Source organism: Bos indicus, chromosome 8, assembly GCF_029378745.1.
Source record: "Bos indicus isolate NIAB-ARS_2022 breed Sahiwal x Tharparkar chromosome 8, NIAB-ARS_B.indTharparkar_mat_pri_1.0, whole genome shotgun sequence".
Classification (NCBI taxonomy): domain Eukaryota; kingdom Metazoa; phylum Chordata; class Mammalia; order Artiodactyla; family Bovidae; genus Bos; species Bos indicus.
This window is the reverse complement of record NC_091767.1, coordinates 63,109,790-63,137,420: the sequence shown is the minus strand read 5'-3', so window position 1 is coordinate 63,137,420 and position 27,631 is coordinate 63,109,790. Positions and strand designations below refer to the sequence as shown.

The following is a 27,631-nucleotide window of genomic DNA, read 5'->3' as shown; positions in this document are numbered from 1 at the left end:
AGGCTCTTCCGTCCATGGGATTTTCCAGGCAAGAGTACTGGAGTGGGGTGCCATTGCCTTCTCTGTAATGTCTTCTAGGCTCATTTATTTAGAAAATGGTAGGATTTCCCTTTCTAAGTCTGAATAATATTTCACTGTACATACATATACCACATCTTCTTTCTCCAGTGATCCATTGATGACACCTGGGTTGTTTCCATATTTTGGCTATTGTAAATAGTGCTGCTGTGACCATGGAAGTGCAGATACCACAGAGATTCTGACTTCATATTATTTGGATATAATATATATATATTATATATATTTGGATATATATATATATAATATAACACCCAGAAGTGGGATTGCTGGATCATACGGTAGTCCTATTTTTAATTTTTTGAGGAACTTCCATAATGCCAACCGACATTCCATAGAAGCTGAGACTTTAGCGTGGGGGCAATCAGAGTTTCCTGAACGGTTTCTCACAATTGCAGGAATGGTTATTTCTCTTGGGGGAAAGGGCAAGAGAGAATTAAGGGAAAATGAAAAATGTAGGTAACGCACAACATCCCAGAAGGCCACAGCCAACTTTGGTCCCACCCACAGGGCTGCAGTTTTCCTGATCAAGACAAGGGTCACTTAGCGGGGAAGCCCACCTCCTTCCAGGTAGCCCATTCGATGTGACCCCCATTTCTGCTGTGGCTGCCTCTGGGCCAGACACTGAGCCGGGAGCCCAGGCCTGAGCATTCATTCACTGCGGGGCAGGTGGGCCGGACGGCACAGCGCAGTCCTCAGGGTGCTGATGCTGCGGCCATACCCGCCACCGCACCCCACTCCCCCGCCTCCGGCCGGCCTGCGTGCGGCGCCCTGCTACCCGCCTTTCCCTGCCGGAACTGGGCGCGCCCCGCCCCAGCGCCCAGCTTTCGATTCCCCACTGGCCTCTCGCTGCTGCTCTGCCGCGGCCCAGAAACTTGGAGGGAGAATGGCGGGCTCGGCGGTGCTCAAGGGGACTCCTGGGGGGTTGGGCCCCGCGGAACCCGAAGACGCGCGCGGTTGGCTCTGCTCAGAGCACGGCGACCGCGTGGTTGAGCTCTTCTGTCGCCGCTGCCGCCGCTGCGTGTGCGCGCTTTGCCCAGTGCTGGGCTCGCATCGCGGCCACCCGATCGGTTTGGCGCTGGACGAGGCGGCGCGCGTGCAGGTGGGGACGCTGGGGCGCGAGCCCCGCAGCAACGGGCGGGGAGGGGCGTGCCGGGTCCCACTGGCAGTTCCCGGTTGGAACCGGGACCGGCAAGGCGGCCCGGGGACCATCTCGGAGGCCGACCTGTTGTTCTGAAAGAGACTGAGGAAGGGTACCGGCGAGCCAAGGCCATCATTTAAGCATCAGAAGAAGTGGGTTTGGGAGTAAGAACTTGGGCGCCTGGCTGGCCGGGTATCCTGGACCTCATCCACCACGGTGGGTTCACCCCACGGCCTTTGGACCTAAAGAAAAGCTGCCTTTAACAAAGATGAAAAAATCCCTCCAGCTTAGAAAACAACAGTGTTTCAGGAAAGCCACACACACGCCTCCTCTGGTTTTCCCTCCTGGAGTTGCTGGGAGGGGCTGTGGGTCCCCATGGCTCTGGGGTTGGGCCGGTCTGCCCAACCCCGCCCCTCCCCCTCCCTACGCTCCATACCACGCGCCTAACTGCCAGTGGGAGCTAGGTCAACCACAGTCAATGGGAGCTAGGTCAACCGCTTCGCCGACAAAAAGAGGCTTCTGGAGGCAGAGGCTGGGCCTTGAACCCAGGACTGCTCCCCACGGGCCCAGTCTCACTTTGGAGCGCTCATCCATGCTTAATCCTAATAGTGGAAGGGGGCTCTGGACTCCTGTTCCAGCCTAGTGGCCAACTTGTCCAGTGACTGGCCAAACCCCTGCAAAGCCCTCTTTGGGCTAGACAGGTGCTCCCCTCACAGATTTGATTCTGCCACTTCTACCTTCAGGAAGTGATTAATCCAGCCCTACAGCCATTCCCTGGGAATGGGGATTGGGGGCAGGAGGAGAAGGGGACGACAGAGGATGAGATGGCTGGATGGCATCACTGACTCGATGGACGTTGAGTCTCAGTGAACTCCGGGAGCTGGTGATGGACAGGGAGGCCTGGCGTTCTGCGATTAATGGGGTCGCAAAGAGTCAGACAGGACTGAGCGACTGATCTGATCTGATCTAGAGCCATTCCCTGCACTTGATTTAGCCATTGTGACTTTGAAGCTTGAGAATGGGCCACCTTGGGCTAATCTAGCAGGTGGAGCCCAGGATTCAAGGCTTTCCTCTGCCTCCAAGATCTTCTTTTTCTTATCTATAAATAGTTAATAGTAACAATAGTTCCTCAAAATGCTGTTTTCAGAGTTAACAAGGCTGCTTTCAGAGATAACATCTTCTAATAGGTAGGTCCACCTACCTCTTTTGTATCCACACACCCATTCATTCCTTAGACATCCATTCAGCTTATCCATGAGTCAAGGAACAGACCAATTCTTCCCTGACCTGGAGGCGTCCCTTGGCTAGTAGGGGAAGAACAAACAAGTGACAACACAGTATGATAAGTATTGTAATTGGGGAGCCTGAGGCAGTGGTCAGTGGGAGCCAAAAAGAAGAAGTATGAACCAGGGACAGGAAGACCAGGAAGAGTTCCTGGGTGGGGGATGTCATTGAAACTGGCCATGACGAGTAAGTGGGGCTTCACCAAGCACCTAGACAGGAGAGGCACCCTGTGACTGGAGGGCTCAAGCACCGGGATGCCACATTATCCTTGGCTGACAGACAGGAGCTTGACCAGAAGATTCAAGGGAGGGGGGTGGGGGGGGATGGAGGATGTGCTCCTGGAAGATGGAAGGTGAGCTTATGGCTTATCCTTGGGTTACTATTGTGTTCCCACCCCCAGCGCTCACTCCCAATCTCCCATATAAGCTACACCTACTGAGCATTTTGTGTGCCAGGCACTACACCAAGCACTTTGTGTCCTCATTCTTTACAGCAACTCTGTGGGGTTGTCCCCCCCCGCCCCCCGCCTTTTTTTTTTTTTTGCAGCTGAGGAAACTGAGGCTTAGAAAGGTGAGGCCACTTGCCTAGGTCATGTGGAAGGAGAGCTAGGACTCAGACCTAGCAGGTCCTGTCCGAGTCTGGGACTTGGGCTCATACATAGCGTGCTTCAGCTCTCCACTTGAAGCTGGCAGCCCCTGGTAATTCTGTTCAATCCAGCAAACACTTTAGGGACACCCCCTTGTCCCTCTTGGGGAGCAGGAGCCAAGAATGGAGCAGATCTGCCCTCAGAAAGTGCATAGCTGGTCCAGCAGATGAACGTAAGGTGAGCCGTAAGAAGGTAAGGCGGAGGTAAGGTCACAGCGTAGGGGAGTCCACAGAGCAGGTCTTTGAAGAAACGGCAATTGCAAACAGCAGAGATATGGAAGGGAGTTGGGTGCCACGTAGGTGGGAGAGGGGACCTCTTACACATGCAGGTCCTCTGAACACCAATCCAGTCCAGAGGACCACAGACCAACCCTGGAGGGAGGTTCTGTGAAGGCAGCTCCTGGAACAGGCCCCAGAACTAACAGTACTCAGGATTCACTCTAGAAGTGAATGCTCTTCCACTGACCCCAAGCTGCTTCCCTAAAATCCTGTTAGAGGGCCTGGAAAAGCAGGTCACAAGTAGGACTGTTCTAGAAAGAAGGGAGCACCTCAAGGTTTGGAGAATACCTGATGTGGGCCTCTGAGGATCAGAGGAGCCCTAGTCCCAGCTCAGCTTCCAACTTGCCTCATGACTTTGGGCAAGTCACCATACCTTCTGAGTTCCAGATACCTCCACTGAAAAATATACAGGGTTGAGAGGAGATGACCCCTGGAGTGACTTGTTATCTCAAAAGTGACAACATTAAGACTTTTGTCCTAACTTTTTCACATACAGAAATTCACCCAAGAATGCTTAAAGCATTTGGCAACCAAGAAGCAGCAGCAAGTTGGCAACATAACCCAGATAGAAGATGCTGCTGAGAAGCTCAAGGCAAGTGGGGGATTCTTCCTGATCCTAGTTGAGATGTCCACTTCTCTGCTCCGACACAGGGTTCTCCCCAATATGGAGCCAGGGAAAATGAAAACCAACGTCAAAGGGGGGTTTGGTGGGGCCTGGAGCTTATGTAATTTAGGGGACCCTTTTGAAGAAAAAGAGCACAAAATTAGTTGCAAGACCATGAAGAGGTCATGCTAGAGAGTGGCCTGGGGCTTCTCTTTCATTAGCTTTGCAGTGAATCTGCCTCTACCCAGAGCCCTAGCCTTGTCCCAAAATGCCTGACAAAGTGGAGGAATGGTCTTTTCTCCCTCCATCTCCAAGGCCATATTCTTAGACAGACTAGTCCTCCACCCCCTACACCCCAAGTTGCCTTAAGCAAAGAAAATGGAACATGCAAATCACACTTTCAGTTTCACTGCTGAAACAAAGCAAATAGGTTTAAATATATTTCATGACATGTTCTTCAGGCTTATCCTGTCATAACAATGTTTACTTAAGTGGATTCTTTGTGAGTTTTAAGTAGGAAGTTGGGACTGACATAATCCTAGCTGCTGTTTTAACTATGAGAATGGTATTATTGCTCTTTAGGAGCCTTTTAGGTGAACTTGGCTAGTCCCTTCCCTTCTCAGCCACCGCTGAGAAGTGAGGGCTCCTCAAAGTGAGGGCTGGGGTGGGATGCCCTCCCAAGGCCCGTCTCACTGAGGGGTCTGTGAACCCGGACTGGCTACCTCAAGTCAGGCAGTGAGACTGGCTCTGACCATGGGAATAGTTAGCACCCAGACAAGGCCACAGAAATGGCCCTCTGCTTGTCCAGCGTCCATTAGCTTTTGAGTGACAGCCTGCCCTAGTTTACTGAGGACAGATGTCTTACACCTGTGGCCCTGGCTTAATTATTAATCATGTCGTCTTCAAGAGCACGGCTCTGGGCTCAGGCAACATCAGTCTAAGACAATATGGGAACTAAAAGTTGGCACACCCAAAGGGATAGGGGAGGTGCTTGGGGATGTTCAGCCCCGAGGACAGGCTCACTGTCTGTAAATCTCTGAGCAGACATAGTCTAGAGGCTCCCGAGGTAAAAGTTAGGATCCATGTGGAAAGTCTTAAGGGGGGCAGGTTTCAGCTTAATCTAAGGAATGGTTTTCTTTGAAGCTTTCCCCAACTATAGTTTTCCCTAGTGGCTCAGACAGTAAAGAGTTTGCCGGTGATGTAGGAGACCTGGATTCGATCCCTGGGTTGGGAAAATCCCCTGGAGAAGGGAATGGCAACCCACTCCAGTCTTCTTGCCTGGAAAATCCCGTGGATGGAGGAGCCTGGCAAGCCCCAATCCACTGGGTCACAAAGAGTTGGACACAACTGAGCAACTAACACACTCACTCACCCAACTTAAACTTTATTTTGAGGTAATTACAGATTTATGGGAAGTTGGAAAAGTAGTGCATGACTCTGGGTAGATGACAAGATTCCTTGCCCCTTCCCCAGGTCAGTGGATAGACTTTTACTGGTGCCTGGTTCATGGATGGAGCAACCTTCTGTGAATCTGGTTTGATTTGGGTCAGATGGCCCTGTTCCCACTCCCAACTGGAATGATGCCAGGTGCCCAGAGCACCCTCCTAGATGACCCAGGCTCCAGCATGCTGTGGCTGTCTCACGCCCCTCCACCTCCATGCCACCCAGGTCACTCACCGTGGTTCTGACACCAAGTTCTTTCTTTGTTTTGGGGACCTGGGGATTTCCTTTTTGTTGTTTGTTTGATTGTGGGTTTTGTTTTTTTTTTTTTTAATCTGGTTATGTAACTTTAAAATTTGCTCAGCATTTCCATGTGTTTGAAAGTAATAGGAAGGAAGATTTCCCATGTCTGCTCCTTCTCCCTTTTTTGACTAAACTATGTCATTTTGGAGAAGGAAATGGCAACCCACTCCAGTATTCTTGCCTGGAGAATCCCATAGATAAAGGAGCCTGATGGGCTACAGTCCATGGGGTCACAAAGAGTCGGACACTACTGAGCGACTCACACACACACACACACATGTCATTTTGGGCTTCCCTGTTAGCTCAGCCGGTAAAGAATCCAACTGCAATTCAGGAGCCCCTGGTTCAATTCCTGGGTCGGGAAGATCCCCTGGAGAAAGGGATAGGCTACCGACTCCAGTATTCTTGGGCTTCCCTGGTGGCTTAGATAGGAGAGCTACAGTCCATGGGGTCACAAAGAGTCGGACACAACTGAGTGACTAAGCACAACACATATGTCATTACTTGGGTAGGATGTTGTGGTTGTTTTTTAAGACGCTAACCCTTTCCTATGTCATTAAAAGTTGTTTATCAGTGTTGGTATTAGAGGCTGTGTGTGCCATTAAATGGCTCGACCATGATTCATGAAACCATTTTCCCAATGTTGAACATTTAGATCCCTTCCAGTTTTTCACTCAGGTGAAACAACACTGCAGTGATATTTGGCACCTTGACTTATTTCCTTTGGAACACGTTCCTAGCGTGAGTCACCTGGCTCAACAGGCACAGACGTTTATGGGGACTCTGGTGCGTTGTACCAAACTGCAGCAGGCTCGGTTGTGGCAGAGAGGTCTGGGGCAACCATGCTTCTCCGTCCTTGCTTTCTCAGAGGCAGTACTAGGGCAAAGATCATCTGCTTGGAAATTAGCCCATGAAACAGCTTGGTAAACAAATTAAAACCAATAAAGTTCACAATTGGCCAAAGTCTACTGATCAGAAGCCAACAACCAGGCCTACCCAACCACGTCTATCCAGAGAGCAATCAAGAAGGGCTTGATCTTGAGTCCCCACCCAATACCCTTTAAATGATTTTTCCTTAATAGGCTCTTTGCTTCCCCATCACGGCTCCAGGGGGTGCTGAGATGTGTGTTTCCCTACACACATCCAGGTGTAGAGAAAATCAACACTTAACTGCTGCCCTAACTTTTTACTCAAACTGGGATAAGATGACCATATATCAGAGTGGTTATAGTCTTCTTTCAAATCTTCCAAATTTTCTACATTGAGCTTTTGATACTTTTGTAAATGACAACAAAAAAAGTATATAAATACACAGTGTATAGAATCCTCCTGCCAAGCCGGAGACTTGGATTTAACACCTGGGTTGGGAATATCCCCTGGAGAAAGAAATGGCAACCCACTGCAGTGTTCTTGCCTGGGAAATCCATGGACAGAGAAGCCTGGCGGGCTACAGTCCATGGGGTTGCAAAGAGTCGGACATGACTTAGCAATAAACAACAATATATATAATATATATATAGTATATTGGTTCACTTTGAACCGATGTGGCCCAAACCAGTGTACTTCTTTGTTTCATTGCCAGAATTCTCTCTTTTTTTTTTAAACCATATTGCATAATCAGTCTCAGGTTGCTTATACCTTAAGTTTTCTATGTTGAGATTTATAACAATGTGTGGTATCATTAAGCTTATTTTGTATATTCTTTAAAAAGTGGATCTGTAGAAACTGCTTGGAGTACAGGTTTGTTGGGAGAAGACGTTTGCTCTCAGTTTCTAGAAAAAGGTCCTCCATGTACATACGTTGCCTCCAAAATGTGTTGATAAATCAAGGGTTTAGAACACATTTTCTTTCCTTCACTTAGTCATTCAACAAAGATGTACTTTCCAGGCTTGCTGACTCATAGAAACCATGTTGTAGACTAATTCCCAAGGTAGCCAAAAACTGTTTAATATCTCTATGGCATGTGGTGGTATAAATTAGACTCAGAGCCTGACCACTGCGTAGAACACTGTAAGGGAAACACAGGCTTTGGGAACTCATCCCCTAGATCCTGACAAACCACACATTCTTTTCCAACTAAGGAGAGAACATGGCACCACAGGGGACCCTGCTTGGCACCACAGGGGACCCTGCTTGGCACCACAGGGGAGCCTGCTCACCCCACGCCTGCCTGGATACCAAGGATCTTCCTGCTAGTGGGTTGTATAAATGTTTGGTCTGAGGAAAGATACTGGCCTAATTTTTTTATGATTTTAGTTTTTAATTGCACTAGTAATGCATAAACACATTTCAGTTTTAAAAATTTAAATAGTGTATTAGAATATAGTGTAGAACTTTGGCAAGTACAAAGTAAGAATCCCTCTTGACCATCTTCCCCACCCCACACCCCTCCCCAAACATGACCAGACAGATATTTTAAATGCACTTGCAGACATACAGATGCAGATATCCATATACAGTTTTATTTTGTGATTTTTTACATAAATGAGACCATCCTGTATGTATTATTCTGCAGCTTGCCTCATTTCACATGATGTCTTGAAGAGCTTTCCATGACAGGAATGCAGGTCCACTGCATTCTTCATGTGTGTGTGTGTGGCAAAATACACGTAAAAATGACCATTTTAACCATTTTTAAGTGTATAATTCAGTGGCATTAATTACATTCCATGACAAGAATGCAGGTCCACTGCATTCTTCGTGTGTGTGTGGCAAAATACACGTAAAAATGACCATTTTAACCATTTTTAAGTGTATAATTCAGTGGCATTAATTACATTCACAGTATTGTGCAAACATCAGCACTGTTTTCAAAACTTTTTCATTACCCTAAACATAACTCTGTAATCACTAAGCAAGTACTTCCCATTCCCCTCCCATTGCTGCTGCTAAGTCACTTCAGTCGTGTCCAACTCTGTGCGACCCCATAGATAGCAGCCCACCAGGCTCTCCCGTCCCTGGGATTCTCCAGGCAAGAACACTGGAGTGGGTTGCCATTTCCTTCTCCAATGCATGAAAGTGAAAAGTGAAAGTGAAGTCGCTCGGTCATGTCTGACTCTTAGTGACCCCACGGACTGCAGCCTACCAGGCTCCTCCGTCCATGGGATTTTCCAGGCAAGAGTACTGGAGTGGGGTGCCATGGGCTTCTCTGATTCCCCTTCCACTAGCTCCTGGTAACCTCTAGTCTACCTCCTGTCTCTATGAATTTGACTATTCTAGATATTTCATATCAGTGGAATCATACAACATTTGTTCTTCTGTGTCTGGCTTATTTCATTTAGCATCATATCTTCAAGATTCATCCGAATTATAGCACATATCAGGACACTGAATTCATTTTAATCACTGGATGTTATTTCAGTGTGTGAATGCGGCATAATTTGTACAATGAACATACATGTACTTCTCAGATTGAAACTTTTATCCAACTTTTCTCTGTCACCAACAATGCTATAGTGAGTGTCTTGTTACACAAATCTCTATGCACATGTGAAAACATTTTCTAGGATCAATTCCTGCAAGAGGAGTTGCTGCATCAAAGGATTTAAGCATTTAAAATTTCGATATTATATCACCCTCTACAAATTCTAATAGCTATTAATAGACACTGCCACTCACGGTGTATGTAAATGCCTATTCTACACACACGGATTCTTGGTGTTATCCATCAGTTAGCATTTTTTCCAGTCTGATGGCCAGTACATATGTATATATAGTGCTGCTCACTTCCTTGATCTTGATGGTTTGGGATGCTGAGGCACCTCTTCATATGTCTATTGACACTTGTATATCTCTGGTCCATTTTTAAACGGAATGATTTATTTTGCACTATACGTTATGGACAGTAAGCCTGTGTAGTTTGTCACCTGTCATGTAGCTTTGTGTATAGTGCCTTACCTCTCGCGAAGAGTTTCTTTTTTCATGTGATCCAACCTGTCATGACTCCCTTTTTGCTATCTGAGTCTTACGGAGGTCCTCCCTTCCCAAATTTTTAAAAATAAAATCGTTCTATATTTCATTTTGATAGGTTTATTATTTTTTAATGTATAATGCCTTAATTTATTTAGAATTGTCTGTTTGGCTTTTATTGTGGAAAACCTCAAGCATACATACATGTCATCCAGACATATAATTTCATCAGTAAAACTCTGAGCATATTACCTGTATCTATAAGATAAGGACTCATTTTTAAAATCAAGTAAATTTTAAATACATAAAAAAGTATTTAAAATCAGGTATCATATTAATATCATATTATAAATATTAGTTTAATATTAATATCACCATATTAACAATGGCTCCTTAATATTATCAACTATCCAACCAGTAGTCACATTCCCAGTTGTTTTATAAATGTCATATTTTGTTTGAATTACGAGTGAAATAAAGTTTTCAAACTGCAGTTGATTGATGTATTTCTTAAGTTGATGATAAACATGCTCCTCTGTCTTCTACATGTCTTCTAAATTATATCTTTAAGTTAGAGCTAGAGGCTTAATCAGATTCAGATTTACATTTTTCACAAGAGTACTTCACAGGTGGGATTCTGTCTGACTTTATGTTTGTATACAGAATAAAGTAAGTATCTAACAGTTTTATCAAATGATTAATTCCATGCTGTACCAACACCATCTCTTGAATTATATATAATTATATAATTTATATAATATTAATATATAATTATATAAACAATTATATTATAACTATTAATATATAATTATATATTATTCAACAAATATATATATTTATACTTCTCTAAGCTATTCTTTCTCTTGATCTTTTTGTCTATGCCTAAACCACATAGTTTTAAAGCCTGTATCTTTATAGTTTGTTTTGACTTCCCTGGTTGCTCAGACAGTAAAGAGTCTGCCTGCAATGCAGGAGACCCGAGTTCCCATCCCTGGGTCAGGAAGATCCCCTGTAGAAGGAAATAACAACCCACTCCAGTATTCTTGTCTGGGAAATCCCATGGATAGAGGAGCCTGATTGGGCTACAAGTCCATGGGGTCGCAAAGAGTCAGACACGACTTAGCGATTAAACAACAACAAGGCAGCTCATCCTTCATAGATCTTTATTTATTTTTTGTCTATGCCATGAGGTTTGCAGGATCTTAGTTCCCTGACCAGGAATCAAATGCGGCCCTTAATAGTGAAAACATGGCATCCTAACCATTGGACTGCCAGAGAATTCCCCTTCATTGGTCCCTTAAAAAACAGTTTTTGACTTTTCCTGTACTTATTCTCTCTCACAATAATTTAACATTTGGTTAATATGCGTGTTAAGACTTTGATTGGGATTGTATCCAATTTATACACCAATTTGGAGACAAATGACATTTTTATGGTAATCAATCTTCCCAGACAAGGATATGGTTTTTCTTCCATGCATTCAGATTTTGTCTTTCCATACAATTTTATGCTTTTATTTATCTAGGCCTTTACAGTTTTTGTTGGGTTTAATTTTAAATATTTTGCTGTTTTTTCTGCTGCTTTAAAAATGATCTTTATTTCTCCATACATTTTCCAATTGGTTATAGCTAGTACTTAGGAAAGCTTTTTATAAAAAGCTAAAGTGCTGAACTCTCCTTTTAGAAGTTATAATAGTTTCTTTTCATGTTGATTATTTTAGATTTCCTGGTTGGCAATTATATCATCTACAACTGGTTTTGTATTGTTCGTTTGTGTTTTAGGCTCATGCAGAGTCAAGTAAAACCTGGCTGACCGGGAAATTTGCTGAACTCAGATTACTACTTGAAGAAGAAGAAGCTCTGGCCAAGAAATTCATAGATAAAAACACACAGCTTGCCCTGCAGGCATACACAGAGCAAATCAAGTCTTGTGGGGAACAAATTGATGTCATGAACACTCTGTCCAACAGGATCTGGACTATCAGCCAAGAAACCAATCCTGTACAGCTGCTGCAGGTAATGCTGGGTTTCTGCTCCACAGGGGACACTGGCCACCATATTTCATCTTGGTTAATGTGGCACTGAACACGGCGTTCATACATTGAGGAAATACACAGAGAATTTCTTTGCCAGCATGTAGACTTCCTTGCCCCCACACAAGTCAGAAAATATACATTGTTAGGAAGATAATATACATCTTGGACTAGTTAAATGACATTATCAGCCACCATTTTTGAGGGCCTCTGTGTTCCAAGCACTTTAGGTATCTTAGCTCTAATATTTACTAAGAACTCTGCAAATTGGATATTCTCATCCCATTTTACTAAGGAGAAATTGAGGCTCCAGGAGATGCAGGAACTCATCCAAGGTTATACAGCTGGTAGGAATAAGGTCTGTCTGAATCTAAAGCCACAAGACATCTCTGCCCGGTCCTCTGACTATACAGTCTTAATCGAAACATCACTCTTGGAAAATCCGGTATCCTTGCAAAATCTACTAAGCAGACTTCAAGAGCTGAGTCACAGTTTGCTCAAAGTGGAGAGAAGGACGGGACTCCTTGGCCACTGGGCTCTGTTGGAGGCTGTTATACTAAAGGAGAGTCTAAAAACTAGTCCTGTGATATTCACTGCTACACTGAGTGAAAGCCTGCTGTTGAGGGTGGAGTTCCTGTCTTCAGGGAGCCATGGGAGAAACTCTTCTGTCAGTGAAAGTGAAAGTGTAGTCACTCAGTGTCCGACTCTTTGACATCCCATGGACTGTAGCCCACCAGGTTCCTCTGTCTATGGGATTCTCCAGGCAAGAATACTGGAGTGGGTTGCCATGCCCACCTCCAGGGGATCTTCCCAACCCAGGGAGCACGCCTGGGTTTCCTGCACTGCAGACAGATTCTTTACCATCTGATCCACCAGGCTCCTGTGCAGTCACCTGTGCTCTTGGATTGCTTTTTCATCTGACTCTTCCTCTTTCTCTTTGGCATGGCTTCTGGGAAGCTCAGAGCCAAATATGTTTCATATAGCTGGGATAGACTTTGTTCATAGAGTTTGTGCCTCATCTCACTGGCTTCTAGCTTACGTTCTTTTCCTGGTTCTCTCTTGGCTTCACTTTTCTCAGTAAAGGAAAATTGTGCAGCAGCAGATAACTTTTGTAAGATGCTTTAAAGGTTTGTAGGATGAGACAGAGTACAACTAAGTAAAGATGGCACTGAGAATAACCACAGATGAGCATGGGCTCTGGCTGCAAAATAAGGCAGGCAAATAAGTCAGTACAAAACTAGTCAAGCCAGTCCCTGGAGGATATTTACACTCTTATACCTTTATGTGGCCTTGGCCATTTCAAATTAGCAAGTAAAGGTGTGTCCAAAGAAGTCCAATTGTGTATGGGGAATCAGGGAAGGCTTCCAGGAGGAGGTGACGGTAGAGCTGGTGTGAGAGGATAAGGAGGAGCTCACTGGGTATATACAGAGGGATGGGGCAGAGAGGACATACCAGGCAGAAGGAACCATGTGCCTGCGAGAGGTTGGCAGGCTGGAGAAACACTTGGGTTCAGCCTGGCTGGAGGCAGGGCGGGGTTACGAGAGGGGAGGGGTTGTTAGGAGATGCAACTGGATAAGGAGGCCAGAGTTAGTTGATGCAGGATCTTATATACCTAGTCATGGAGTTTAGACTTTGTCTTGTAAAGAGAAAAGGGGTCAGGGGAATGTTTGGGACTGAGGGATGACATGGTCGGATCAATGGTTTAGAAAGGTCACTGTGACAGGTTGGAGGCTGGACTGGGCATGCAGGACTGAGGCTGGAAGGGAAGCAGGGAGGAGACCACAGGTATCCAGGAGAGAGATGATGGGGGGCTGGACCAGTGCAGGGGCAGTGGGGATGCGGAGAAGCAAGCAGGTTTGAGAGATATGACAGGATTGGTGATTAGGGGAATCCAAGATGACATCTGGTTTCTGGCAGAGAGATACTTGGCTATATGGCTGTTCTTTGAGTTTGCAAAGGCAAGAAATAGATATGCTTGGTTTCATTCATTTATTCCATTATGAACATTTATCAAGAACCTTCTGTGTGTCAGGCCCTATGCTAAATGCTGCAGTTTGGTGTTGCCAGGTGGTCCCATTTGTCCCTCATTCCCCTTCCCAGCCCCACCCCACCCATCTTCCCTCTTGTCACCCTCTTGCTACCCAGAGCTGCTCCCTGCCCTCTCTGCTAGTGCTCTGACTCCCTGGCCAGCCCTCTGGGTGTGACCTTAGCCCCCTTTCCCCACAAATTCCCTTCTCCTCACCCAGATGAAGACAGGCTGTAGACTTGTAGCTTCCTAGGTAGACAGGGCTTAGAGAGTACCCACAACCCCTCCCAAGGCCCAGCATTCCTCCTGCCAAGCCACCTTCCTTCCTTCCTGGGGAATCCATCTGCCCCTCCCATCTTGGGCAGCACTGCCAACCAGCCAGGGCCTGCTTGCCTAAGGCAATCTTCTATCTTCTAAATCCTTGCCTGGGACAACTCTCCAGAAAGTGCAGACAGGGAATCTTAGGTGCAAACAAGAGAATCCTCTGTAACTGTTTTAAGCAAGAAAACAGTTTATGAAAGTATTGGGTAGCACACGGGATCTGCCAGAGGGCCAGAAAGTCGGGATAAAAACCAGGCCACAGGAGTGAAGCCAAGGCTGTGGCACAGGCTTGCTCCAGTGTAGACCCCACCGCTTCTCCCCTGGGCAAGATGTCACAGCTCACACTACCGACCCAGGGCCACCCCCCGGAACCTCCACCACTGCTGTCCCTGACAGCCACACGCCACTGTCACCACCCACCCTCACTTCCACATCCAGAACTTGGAGTGGAGCTGCTGTGGGTGCAAGGGGGACCAGGACCGTTTTCAAGCTTCCACTTAGCAAAGCCATACTTAACACAGGAAGGGTATTTAATAAAAGGTACTGTCCAGATAGAAAACAAGACAGCCCCCCACTGTGGTGGGCATGTCCCCTCAGTCAGCTTTCCAGTTGAGCTTCCAGAGTCGTTGGCTTTCATTTTGGGGGACATGGTTTTCTGTTGTCCATTTTGGACATGCCCCAGGAGCACCTTCCCCCAGGCAGACTGGCCCCTCACTCTTTTTGTTCCCCCGTACCTCAGACCAGTCCCTGTCACAGTGTCTGTAAAGCTTTGGGGTCCCTTTCAAGGTGGTGAGCTAAAGGCAAGGGCACCCAGCCTGCCCCGTCCCTCGCCCCCTAATGCAGAGCGGACCTCAGTGCACACCGCAGGGAGGGAGAGAAGAACCAACAGCCCCCCAGCACTGGGGGTGGGGGTCCGCTCCTGGGGACAGGGTCTGGGCTGGCAGCAGGTGTCAGGGCCAGGTGGGGCCTATGCTCGCTGGCTGGTTTGTTCCTGGGCGTGATGGTGGAGACTGGACCATGGCCCCAAGTTACCCTGAGCCCCACGTGCCCTCGCAGGAGTACACAGCCACTGAGCAGCAGATACAGCAGCAGATGAGCCTGGGGGAGCTGTGCCACCCCGTGCCCCACTCATTTGAGCCCGTCAAGAGCTTCTTTAAGGACCTCGTGGAAGCCATGCAGAGCCTGCTGCAGACGCCACTGGATGTCCGCCTTAAGGAAAGTAAGTCACTGTGTGACCAACCTTGGGTCCTTCACTCCCTGGTCCTGTCATTAGAGATGGTGCAGTCATGTCTGAATCATGTCTCTCCCGCACAGAGGCCCAAGGCTGGGCCCAACCCTCCCTGCCAACCTCACCTCCTACTCATTCTGAGATAGGTCCTGTCTCTCACAGCCGCTCTGCTCTATTCCTGCCCCTCAGTCGCTCCCGGGGTCCTGCCTCACCTCAGCTCTGCCTGCACTCAGCTCCCAGCTGGACGGACCAACTCCCCCCACCTCCTCTACCTGGTCAAGGCACTTACTTGGGAAGCCCTTCCTTGGGCTCCCTTGCTGTCTCAGCCATCTGCCCCTCTGCTCTGGGCCTGCTCCATCTCCTGCCTGGGGGTGTTTGTGAGCTGGATATATGGCCCTTCTCTGCCTCTCTTAAATGCCTGGAGGGCAAGAACCACTTTGGGTCCATCTCTGAGGTCACCATAGGGCCTGACACAAAGCAGGTGCTCAGAAGTATCCATTCCTTCATCTCTGTTATTCGTTCAAAACAGTTATTGAGCCCCTGTTATGTGCTGGGCACAGCAGGGTACAAAACAGTGATCCTGTCTTTGTGGTGCTCAGTCTTTTAAGGGGAAGACAGTCAACTAATGAATACGTATCAGCAATAAGAAGTGCCTTGAAAAAATAATACTGAGTAAGGAGAATAGAGGGTGACCAGGAGAAAGAGCTATTTTCTATGGGGAAGTGGGGAAGGCCTCTTTGAGAAGGGGATGTGGGAGGTGACTTGAAGCATGAGCCAGAGAGCTTAGTGGTCACAGGCATGGACTCTGGAGCCACACTGCCTGGGCTTCTATCCCAGGTCCACCACTTCCTAACCCTGCCATCTGGAACAGGGCACCTAACTTTTCCATGCCTCTGTTCCTGCATCCATAGAATGAAGATAATATAGTCCCATCTCATAGAGTTGTTGTAAGGATTAAGTGGGTTCTTACATGTAAAGTGCTCAGAATGGTGCTCAGGCGTAATAAGCTCCCGTGAGCACTAGCTAGTATTGTTACTGCTGCTGTTACATCTTGGGGAAAATGTCTTCTAGGTAGAGGGGAAAGAAAGTGCAAAGGTCCTGAGGCACAAGGCAATTGTGAGTTTGACTTGCTGGAGGAAGAGCAAAGGGCGGGGGGCGGAAGCAGTCAATTGGAGTAGATGTGGGCACAAGGGGGAAGAAGAGAGAGAGATACCAAGGAAACTCCAAAGATTTTGAACTGAACAACTAGAAAGAAGTTGTCATATTCTGAGATGAAAAAGAGCACTTAGAATTGGAAGGAACAGCCCTTTTGGCTGTCTGAGTAGCATATAGGGATTTGCAAGAGCAAGTGCTTGACAAAAGGCAGCAAAAAGGAACAAAGAAGAAAGTGAGTGGTTGACCCGTTTTCTAAGAAAGGTTATGAAAGCAGCAGCTATGTTCCAAATAAGAAATTTTGGAAAAACCCTAATCACAAGAACTGTAGCAACCCAAATTGCATCTGATGGCCTTGAAGGTCACCTCTTGAAGTGAGTCTTGCTGATCTGTAAAATGATGAAGCTGCGTTTAGAGAATTAAAGCTAATTCCCGAAGATGTTAAGGGCAAAAACTGCCTTTCATGGTATGGATCTTATCCATGTCAAAATACGCTCCATGATCAAAAAATGGCAAACCGTGATTGAAGCTCACGTTGATGGCAAGATTACCAACGGTCATTTGCTTCATGTATTCTCTGTGCTTTGCTAAAAAGCACAGCAAGCAGCACCACCCCATGTATGTGGTAGACGCCTTCATTATCCCCCATTTTACAGATGAGGGAGCTGAGGGTCAGAGAGGTTAATTGACTTGCGCTAGGTCACACAGCTGGTAGGAGTCGAGGCAGAATTAAGACAGACTCTGGTACCAGGGATTGTGTTCTCTTCCCCTGGAGTCTGTTTCCTCCCAGGCCATCACTCTCATCCACCTCCAGATGAGGCCATCATTCTCACTATCACAGGTAATACTGAGAGGTACTGCCTCCCAGGAAGGCTCCAAGGAGATGGGGTCTTTGCAGCACCACTGCCCTTCCATCATCCCGCCTCACCGCCCTACCTGTGAGTTCCACAGACACTGCAGGTTCAACAGGCTGAAATGGAATCCAGCATCTTCCACCCGCTAACCCCGAAACCGCTGCTGCTTGCCTCCAATCTACTCTTCATTCCCCGCTCCCAGTAGAGTCAAGCCTTGGAACTTGTACCACTGCAGTATATGCTGAACCTGGCTCCTTTTCCATCCCTGCTGCCCCAGGTCAGCCATGAGCCTACCCACAGGATGTCTCTACTCTCACCCTACCCTATCCATTCCCCATCAGAGAGAGGCTTAGAAATTCTTCTGCTCATGTCTACACTCCTTCAAACACCTTCCTTGGCTCCTCACTTTACATAATACTCCAAGTACCTGTCTTTGCTCCTGCTATATTCTTGGGAAAGCCTCCCATCCTTTTTCTGGGTGTCCAAAGCTTCCCCAAATCTAAGGGCCAGCTGAGGTGCTTCCTCCTCCAGGAAGCCTTCACTGACCCCTCTAAGCCCTGGAGCCCTTTCATGTCTCTTCTTGGATCAGAGCACTTTCTACCTTGCGGCATAGCTCAAGCACGTCCATTTCTCTCCTCACTTACCTGACTGAATTGTTATAGACAGGGATTGTGACCTGAGTTTCCCCTAAATTCTCTTTTACCTGGATAAGTATGACCTTTTACCTGGATGAATATGAAACGAGGAGGACCTTTTACCTGAACTCCCTTTGACCTGGATGAATATGACCTTGCTGAGGACTCAGCTGTAATTTCCTGTTTTCTACCTTTATCCTAGAATTTGCATGTCTGCCGTGAAATTGCCCCCTTCCTTGACCACTGAATACATGGTTGATTCTCAGCATGGTCCTGGAGCCTGCAGTGTCCTCCCCATGTCTGGGGCTCGCTCACACTGGCCTGCCAGTGCTCAATTTGCTTCCAGTCTTGGAAAGTGTGTTTTTCTCTGTAGATCTGAGCCTCGTCCTGGAGTTTCCCTGTTACTGTGAATTTGCATTTCCTACTTAAATTTGCATGCCATTCTTGGGGAGAGATTATGTGAATCTCCAGTTCTGTAATATTTTTAGTAATGTTTTGTAGTTAGTGCTGCTTGCCTAAACACCAGGCACTGATTTCTCACAATTCATTACAGGTAGGAACTGTCAGCTCTCGGGCTCCTGTGTCCAGCCGGGTTCCTTGTTGAAAACAAGCCCCTCACCAGAGCGATCACTCTTCTTAAAATGTAAGACCCCAGGTGTGGGGAAAGGGGGAAGAGGGTGGGGTGTAATGGTGGGGAAGGAGGGTCACTGAAGTAGAGGGGCCTCCCTTTCTTCCTGAGAGACACACCTTTGGTTTTTTCCAACCCTTACTATCAGGCGTTTTTTTTTTTTAATTCAGAAATAATACATGTTCACTGTAGAAAACAAAATTTTTTAAAAGAAAATAACTCATAAATCACTGAAGAGCTTCGGAAGTTTTTCTGCTTACCTACCAAGCAGACACATAGCAGTAGATAAGTACTACTATTTGCCCTTTTAACTTTCTTTGGCATATCTATATAAACATACAATGATAAATATTTAATATATATATATTTTACAAACATGGTGTCATACTATACATACTGTTTTGTAATCTGTGTTTTCATTTACTGATATATTATGGATATCTTTGTTCCTTAAAAAATTATACAAGTAATGCATGCTTCTTGTAGAGAATTACAAATTACTTATATGAAAAGAAAACAATTGCCTCCCCCAGAAATAAATGTTAATATTTTGGCATATGTTCTTCCAGACATTTTAAAAGTACATGTGTGTACAGATATTTTTTTTCAGCTTTGGCCTATAATGAATAATATTGACATGAACATCCTTGTACATATCTTTTGATGCAACTATATGCATTTCTGTTGGATATTTACCCAGGAATAGGAGAAAAGGATGTCCAGTATAACCACTACTATGCAACATTGTTCTAGATGTCCTAGAGAGTGACTTGAGGCAAGAAAAAGAAATGTAAGCTCTAAGGATAGGAAAAGAGTGAAAAAAGATCATTATGCAAAGGTGACATGATTCTTTACAGAAATCCAAATTAAGCTATAAATTAGAGTTAACAAATGAATTAGAAAAGCTGCCAGATGTAATGTCAGCATACCAAAATTAGTTGTTCAGTTCAGTTCAGTTCAGTTCAGTCGCTCAGTTGTGTCCAACTCTTTGCGACCCCATGAACTGCAGCACGGCAGGCCTCCCTGTCCATCACCAACTCCAGGAGTTCACTCAGACTCACGTCCATCGAGTCGTGACACCATTCAGCCATCTAATCCTCTGTTGTCCCCTTTTCCTCCTGCCCCCAATCCCTCCCAGCATCAGAGTCTTTTCCAATGAGTCAACTCTTCGCATGAGGTGGCCCAAGTACTGGAGTTTCAGCTTTAGCATCATTCCTTCCAAAGAACACCCAGGGCTGATCTCCTTCAGAATGGACTGGTTGGATCTCCTTGCAGTCCAAGGGACTCTCAAGAGTCTTCTCCAACACCACAGTTCAAAAGCACCAATTCTTCAGCACTCAGCCTTCTTCACAGTCCAACTCTCACATCCATACATGACTACTGGAAAAACCATAGCCTTGACTAGACGGACTTTGTTGGCAAAGTAATGTCTCTGCTTTTCAGTACGCTATCTAGGTTGGTCATAACTTTCCTTCCAAGGAGTAAGTCGTCTTTTAATTTCATGGTTGCAGTCACCATCTGCAGTGATTCTGGAGCCCAAAAAAGTAAAATCTGACACTGTTTCCACTGTTTCCCCATCTATTTGCCATGAAGTGATGGGACCAGATGCCATGATCTTCGTTTTCTGAATGTTAAGCTTTAAGCCAACTTTTTCACTCTCTACTTTCACTTTCATCAAGAGGCTTTTGAGTTCCTCTTCACTTTCTGCCATAAGGGTGGTGTCATCTGCATATCTGAGGTTATTGATATTTCTCCCGCCAATATTGATTCCAGCTTGTGCTTCTTCCAGCCCAGCGTTTCTCATGATGTACTCTGCATATAAGTTAAATAAGCAGGGTGACAATATACAGCCTTGACGTACTCCTTTTCCTATTTGGAACCAGTCTGTTGTTCCATATCCAGTTCGAACTGTTGCTTCCTGACCTGTATACATATTTCTCAAGAGGCAGGTCAGGTGATCTGGTATTCCCATCTCTTTCAGAATTTTCCACAGTTTATTGTGATCCACACAGTCAAAGGCTTTGGCATAGTCAAGAAAGCAGAAATAGATGTTTTTCTGGAACTCTCTTGCTTTTCCCATGATCCAGCGGATGTTGGCAATTTGATCTCTGGTTCCTCTCCCTTTTCTAAAACCAGCTTGAACATCTGCAAGTTCACAGTTCACGTATTGCTGAAGCCTGGCTTGGAGAATTTTGAGCATTACTCTCCTAGCATGTGATATGAGTGCAATTGTGCAATAGTTTGAGCATTCTTTGGCATTGCCTTTCTTTGGGATTGGAATGAAAACTGACCTTTTCCGGTCCTGTGGCCAGTGCTGAGTTTTCCAAATTTGCTGGCGTATTGAGTGCAGCACTTTCACAGCATCATCTTTCAGGATTTGAAATAGCTCAACTGGAATTCCATCACCTCCACTAGCTTTGTTCGTAGTGATGCTTTCTAAGGCCCACTTGACTTCACATTCCGGGATGTCTGGCTCTAGTCAGTGATCACACCATCGTGATTATCTGGGTCATGAAGATCTTTTTTGTACAGTTCTTCTGTGTATTCTTGCCACCTCTTCTTAATATCTTCTGCTTCTGTTAGGTCCATACCATTTCTGTCCTTTATCGAGCTCATCTTTGCATGAAATGTTCCTTTGGTATCTCTGATTTTCTTGAAGAGATCCCTAGTCTTTCCCATTCTGTTGTTTTCCTCTATTTCTTTGCATTGATCGCTGAAGAAGGCTTTCTTATCTCTTCTTGCTATTCTTTGGAACTCTGCATTCAGATGCTTATATCTTTCCTTTTCTCCTTTGCTTTTTGCTTCTCTTCTTTTCACAGCTATTTGTAAGGCCTCCCCAGACAGCCATTTTGCTTTTTTGCATTTCTTTTCCATGGGGATGGCCTTGATCCCTGTCTCCTGTACAATGTCACGAACCTCCGTCCATAGTTCATCAGGCACTCTATCAGATCTAGGCCCTTAAATCTATTTCTCACTTCCACTGTATAATCATAAGGGATTTGATTTAGGTCATGTATTGGCAATAAACAATTAGAAAATGAAATGTTTAAAACATTATTTTCAGTAACACTTTCTAAAAACTTAGGAATAAATCTAATAAAAAATATATAAAACCGCTCTCCAGAAAACTCCAAAATACTACCAAGAAAATTATCTGGTAGTATCTACTAAAGTTGAACATCCACATGCCCTAAGACCTAGATTTTTCTCTAACTTCATGTCTCCAAATGTGTATAATGCAACAATAACTGTAACTGGGAGTTCAAATCACCACCACTTTTCTGGAGGACAATTTGGCAAAAGCCTTAAAAATGCAATCATCCTCATGGACCCAGCAATTCTTTTAGGAATATAGCCCAAATAATCAGATATATAAACATGTATTCATTAGTGTTTTTAAAAGTCTTCTTAAAAGCTTAAATATTTTTTTAAAGCAGGGGGAAGGTATACATTAAATTTGAATTCATCTATACATCAAAATCTTAACGTTGCCATTAAAATGCTCTTATAAAAGAATATTATACGACGTGGTAAAATGTTCATAAATACATTAATACATTTAAAAAACAAACTACCAAGAGTCTGTATGGTATGACACTAATGTTAAGAAAAAAACCATAAAGGGGCAAGTAAAAAAATTTGGAAGGACACCCAAGTGTTAAAATAGTGATAGGGTTATTTTTAAATTTTTTGAAATTGGCAGCAAATTCCACTGTACAAAATTCAAGCTGTACAACGGATGTGTATTAAAATGCTGTCTCCTCCCCGTGTTCCCCGATCACCTCCTCACTGGTGATTTGCGTGTTTCCAGTTTTCTTCCGTGAACAAGCGCAGGACAGCCTGCGCGCGCACTGTCGTTCTCCCAGGGGCGGGGCGGGGCGGTGTCGGGGTCGCTTGCCCCGCCCCTCAGGCTTGGCCCGGTGTCCCCGCCCTCCGCAGACGCGCGCACGCCCTGTCTGGAGCCCGACACAATGCACGCGCGCTTGCGCCTTTCTGCCGACCTCCTGACTGTACGCTGCAGCCTCCTCGGCCGCCTGGGACCCACTGCGGCGCTGCGTTTCGACGCGCTGTGGCAGGTGCTGAGCCGCGACTGCTTCGCCGCCGGCCGCCACTACTGGGAAGTGGATGTGCAGGAGGCGGGCGTCGGCTGGTGGGTGGGCGCGGCCTACGGCTCCCTGCGACGCCACGGGGCCTCGGACGCCGCCCGCCTGGGCTGCAACCGCCAGTCCTGGTGCCTCAAACGCTATGACCTCGAGTACTGGGCCTTCCACGACTGCCAGCGCAGCCGCCTGCGGCCCCGCCACGACCCTGACCGGCTCGGTGTCTTCCTGGATTACGAGGCCGGCGTCCTGGCCTTCTACGATGTGACGGGCGGCATGAGCCACCTACACACCTTCCGGGCCGCCTTCCAGGAGCCGCTGTACCCGGCTCTGCGGCTCTGGGAAGGGGCCATCAGCATCTCCCGGCTGCCCTAGTGGCCGAGACCCTAGTGACCGCCTTAGGCTCTCCACGGCTCTACTCTACTGCATCCAGACGGAGCTGGTCTACGACCTCCTCTGTAAGCATTCCCATTGTCTCCCCCACCAGTCCTTCCCTGTGCTTTGTACAGTTCCTCTCCTAGTAGGCGAGCTTCAAACGAGCCCTAAACCTGCAGGTCCTCTCCTGCTGCTCTCTCGTGCGACCCCGCCACCAGGACACTCATACTACACTGCCTTTTAGTTCAGGTTCCTGAAAGCACACACCCACAGGTGAGCCTTAAGCACCCTGACCATGTCAGTGAACATGATCCCCAGCATCAGCTCACATAGCACCCAGAACTGCCTGGCACATAGTAGGCGCAAGATAAATATGTGAATGAGTGAGAGTCGCTAGGACTCGTCTATCCCTTAATGTCCCTTGGATATGCTTCCTCCTCTTCACTCTACTTCAGCTTGTCCATGTCACCTCCCTTACGAGCAGCTGCCAGAGGTTCTTACCACTTCCTGGCCTGAACACTTTCCCAAGCTCATTTTCTACCTTACAGCCAGAGTGATCTGCTTGAAACCTCACTTAATTTCTTAGAACTATCAAAAGCTTTCCAAGGACTACAATGGGGAGGGGGGCGGGGGAATCACTTTACCCTAGCATTCAAGGCTTTTCTAGTCTGCCCCAAAGTACATACCCTCATCTAGCTCCTACTGCTCTTTTCAGAGACCCTTCAATCAGAACTGGGTCACTTAGTTCCACCTGTATGCCCGTGCCTTTGCCGTTTCCCATACAAACACATTTATACAGGAAAGCCCTTTCTTCTTTTTGCCTGTCTGTCTTCCCCAGGCTTAACTGCCCCAGGAAGTCTCCCCAACCTGTCTTTCCAATTAGATTGGAAGATTTCTAAGGGCAGCCATATCCTACGCCTTCCTCACCCTGAAAAATTCAAAAAGTCCCTTCCCTCCAAGGCAGTGAGTCGATGACCACTAGCTGACTGCTAGTGAATCAGAACAGCTGAGTTGGGAGGGCCTCACAGATCACCCAGCCTGACCTCATTGTACATTTGGGGAGAATAAGGTCATGAAAGAAAGTTGCCTCAAGTCACCCACAGAGATTAAGGACTGGGCCACCCCCCCAGCACCCAGCCATGTGTCTCTGGCCCAGCCCTTCCAGCCCAGCTTTCAGTCTGGAAGATTTTACTGCTTATTCATTTCTTAGGGGATGTTGGGAAGAAATCAGCAGATGACTGTTGCTAAGCGACCATAGGCAGTTTTCCCAACTGTCATGGAATCAAAAGGAGAGGAACTCACCATGAGTGGGGTTTGGGCAGCTCAGGCATCCCTGTTTTCCTCAGGTCCAGAATGTTGCCAAGGAAATGCAGAGACCCCCTGCTTTCCAGAGAGTAGTGATGTTGTCAGTAGAGGTTAAATCAGCAGGAAGTCAGCTCCTCCAGGAGGGAGGGAAAGGCCTCTTTCTAGGGTCTGTGCCTCGGTTCTGAACGTTCAGCATCCTGTTTGTCAAATTCCTTATGTGGTTTGAAGTTATACTGTCTTAAGTTATCTTCTTAGGTGCTTGACAGGAGGGCAGTGGTAGGATGAGGAACATGCAAGGCTGAATCTCCGTGGTTTAAACAGACTCTCAGTGCATTAATTAGTTTGAACCATATAAATCCAGTGGTTTTTTAATTTTTTTTTTACCTAAAAACAGTAATTTCATATGAGGCAGTGTAATACAAGTAGAATACAAGGCAGAAGGAACTTCAAAAGTGGCTTTAGTCCTAACCAAATCATTTAAAACTCTAGCTTGGCTAGATGTTTTAAACACTACACTCCAGGAAAAGGGAAATTAATTCTACCGGGGATGGCCCCAAGCTGAATTCTGACAGGCAGAGGGCATTCCTGACAGAGGGAGATGGGTACGCTTGACCCCACATCTCTGTTCATCTCTGTAAGACTTATTCCCAGACTCACAGCCACAGGGTCCAAGTAAAAATCCTTGCTATTTTGCCAGGCACTGTTCTAATGCTTTACAACTATTAACTCATTCGATCCTTACATCACCCCTAGGAGAAAGATAGTTTGACAGTTGTACACATGGCAAAACTTAGAGAATGAATAACATGCCCAGTATCTCACAGCTAGTGGTGGGGCTGGGGTCTGTGCTCTTCCACCATGTTCACGTGAATGTAGCCAGTCTCTAGCCAGTGCCTACTTGCTCTGGCCCCTCTCTTATGAGGCCTGTGATGCCCTGCTTTTGCCTGGTTACTCTGTGGGATTGAATCTATTTTTGGATTACCTTCTGTGGGCTCTGAGAGGAAGTCTTACACCCCGAGGGAGATTTGAGGTTTGGGCTTCATGTATTGTAGCAAGAGTCAGAGCTGAACTATAAAGGACAAAAACTGCAGTTTTTGTCCACAGTCATTATCTCAGGCTAGTCGCTGTACTTGATGGGAGATCATCTGTAAAGTGAGATTAATGACCCTACCTAGCAGTGGTGTGAGGCTCAAATGAGCCCAGAGGATGTGAACTGTCCTGAAAACTACAGTGCTGTGCCATGCCAGGACCTGTTGGCACGCCAATGGGTTCCTGTTGGGCATGGCAGTGCTAAGAGAGCCGATACTCCTAGCTGCCATCTGACAGGAGCAGGTGCCTCCGGCAGCATTCAACACAGGACTGAGCTTTGTTGGGGTCCAGGTCTGAAATGGTACCCATCACTTACTGTCTTTGTAGACTTGAATTTGTAGAAATTTTTTTATTAATAAGAGCAAATTGCTTGCAGATGTGGTTTGTTTTAATAAAACATGAATACTATCCCTTTTAACCGTGTTCTTCATTGGGAGTTTGTGTTGCTTCAAGTACCCGGAACCTAGGCCTGGACGGGGCCTTGCTCATCTCCCACCCTCTCCACAAATTCCTTGTTGCTGTCAGTTGGTCCCTGATGGAGTATCTCTAATAGCAGGAGGAGATCACTATTTCTAAAGGTAGTTCACTGAGTTCTTGCTCATGTGGAAATAAATCCTGCCTTCCAGCTGTTCCTATCCAAGATAATATTTGTAATTTTTGATTGACATTGAAGCCATCTGTGGTCACTTACTAATATTTAGAGATTTCAGGGACCCTCCATGATCTCTTCTGTTTCTGCAGTTCTTCTTTGTCAGGGAGAAGGGGACAGTGATGATAGCCTGTGGGAGGCAGCCTAGCAGAGGGCATAGAGGTGGCCCGGCACAGCCAGGCCTGGTAGACAGGAGCCCATACCATGAGGAGGAGACCGCCTGCCCAGGAAGCCAAGCTGCATACGAGGTGGGGTGGATAAGCACTAAGAGTGAGAGGCCCAAGGTTGAGTTCCCCATGTCCTGCTCTGATGCCTTCCATGGCTTCCCATTGCTTATAGAAGGCAGGTCCAAGTCAGCAGGCTTTAAGACCTTGCTTGCTTCCTGACCACCTTCCAAATCTTTTCTTTCCTCTCCATGTGGCCATCCCTGCCCAACTATCACCTGGACACCCACAGCCCCTCCCACGCCTCAAATCCCACAGTTCCTCCCTCAGTCACTTCTGAACCTGCAAGGCTGATCTAAGAGTGCCACAACCTCCAGGAGAGCTTCCCTGGCCAACGCCTCGTCTCCTAGGCCCACTCTTATAGCTCCCGTGTCTTGGAAAACATTTCAGAAGTTCACACATGCAGGGCCTGGTTGTGGAAGTACCAGCAGACAGGGACTGTCTGCTGCCACACTATACGCCCAGCACTGAATCCTCCCACCTGGCAGGTACTTCAGTTCAGTCGCTCAGTCGTGTCCGACTCTTTGCAACCCCATGAATCGCAGCACGCCAGGCCTCCCTGTCCATCACCAACTCCCAGAGTCACGTCCATCGAGTCAGTGATGCCATCCAGCCATCTCATCCTCTGTTGTCCCCTTCTCCTCCTGCCCCCAATCCCTCCCAGCATCAGGGTCTTTTCCAATGAGTCAACTCTTCACATGAGGTGGCCAAAGTACTGGAGTTTCAGCTTTAGCATCACTCCTTCCAAAGAAATCCCAGGGCTGATCTCCTTCAGAATGGACTGGTTGGATCTCCTTGCAGTCCAAGGGACTCTCAAGAGTCTTCTCCAACACCACAGTTCAAAAGCATCAATTCTTCGGTGCTCAGCCTACTTCACAGTCCAACTCTCACATCCATACATGACCACAGGAAAAACCATAGCCTTGACTAGACAGACCTATGTTGGCAAAGTAATGTCTCTGCTTTTGAATATGCTATCTAGGTTGGTCATAACTTTCCTTCCAAGGAGTAAGCGTCTTTTAATTTCATGGCTACAGTCACCATCTGCAGTGATTTTGGAGCCCAGAAAAAAAGTCTGCCACTGTTTCCACTGTTTCCCCATCTATTTCCCATGAAGTGATGGGACCGGATGCCATGATCTTCGTTTTTTGAATGTTGAGCTTTAAGCCAACTTTTTCACTCTCCACTTTCACTTTCATCAAGAGGCTTTTCAGTTCCTCTTCACTTTCTGCCATAAGGGTGGTGTCATCTGCATATCTGAGGTTATTTATATTTCTCCTGCCAATATTGATTCCAGCTTGTGTTTCTTCCAGTCCAGCGTTTCTCATGA

At 46.5% G+C, this 27,631-nt stretch overlaps 1 protein-coding gene across 1 annotated transcript; it reads left to right on the top strand.

Moving 5' to 3' along the window:
* Positions 1-886: 886 nt before the first annotated feature.
* Positions 887-25,846, top strand: TRIM14 (tripartite motif containing 14). The gene is made up of 6 exons (XM_070794817.1): positions 887-1,180; positions 3,924-4,019; positions 11,465-11,698; positions 15,119-15,281; positions 18,485-18,574; positions 22,499-25,846. The coding sequence occupies exons 1-6, from the start codon at positions 965-967 to the stop codon at positions 23,032-23,034; spliced, it is 1,335 nt and encodes a 444-aa protein (XP_070650918.1). The 5' UTR covers positions 887-964; the 3' UTR covers positions 23,035-25,846.
* The last annotated feature ends 1,785 nt before the right edge of the window (positions 25,847-27,631 follow it).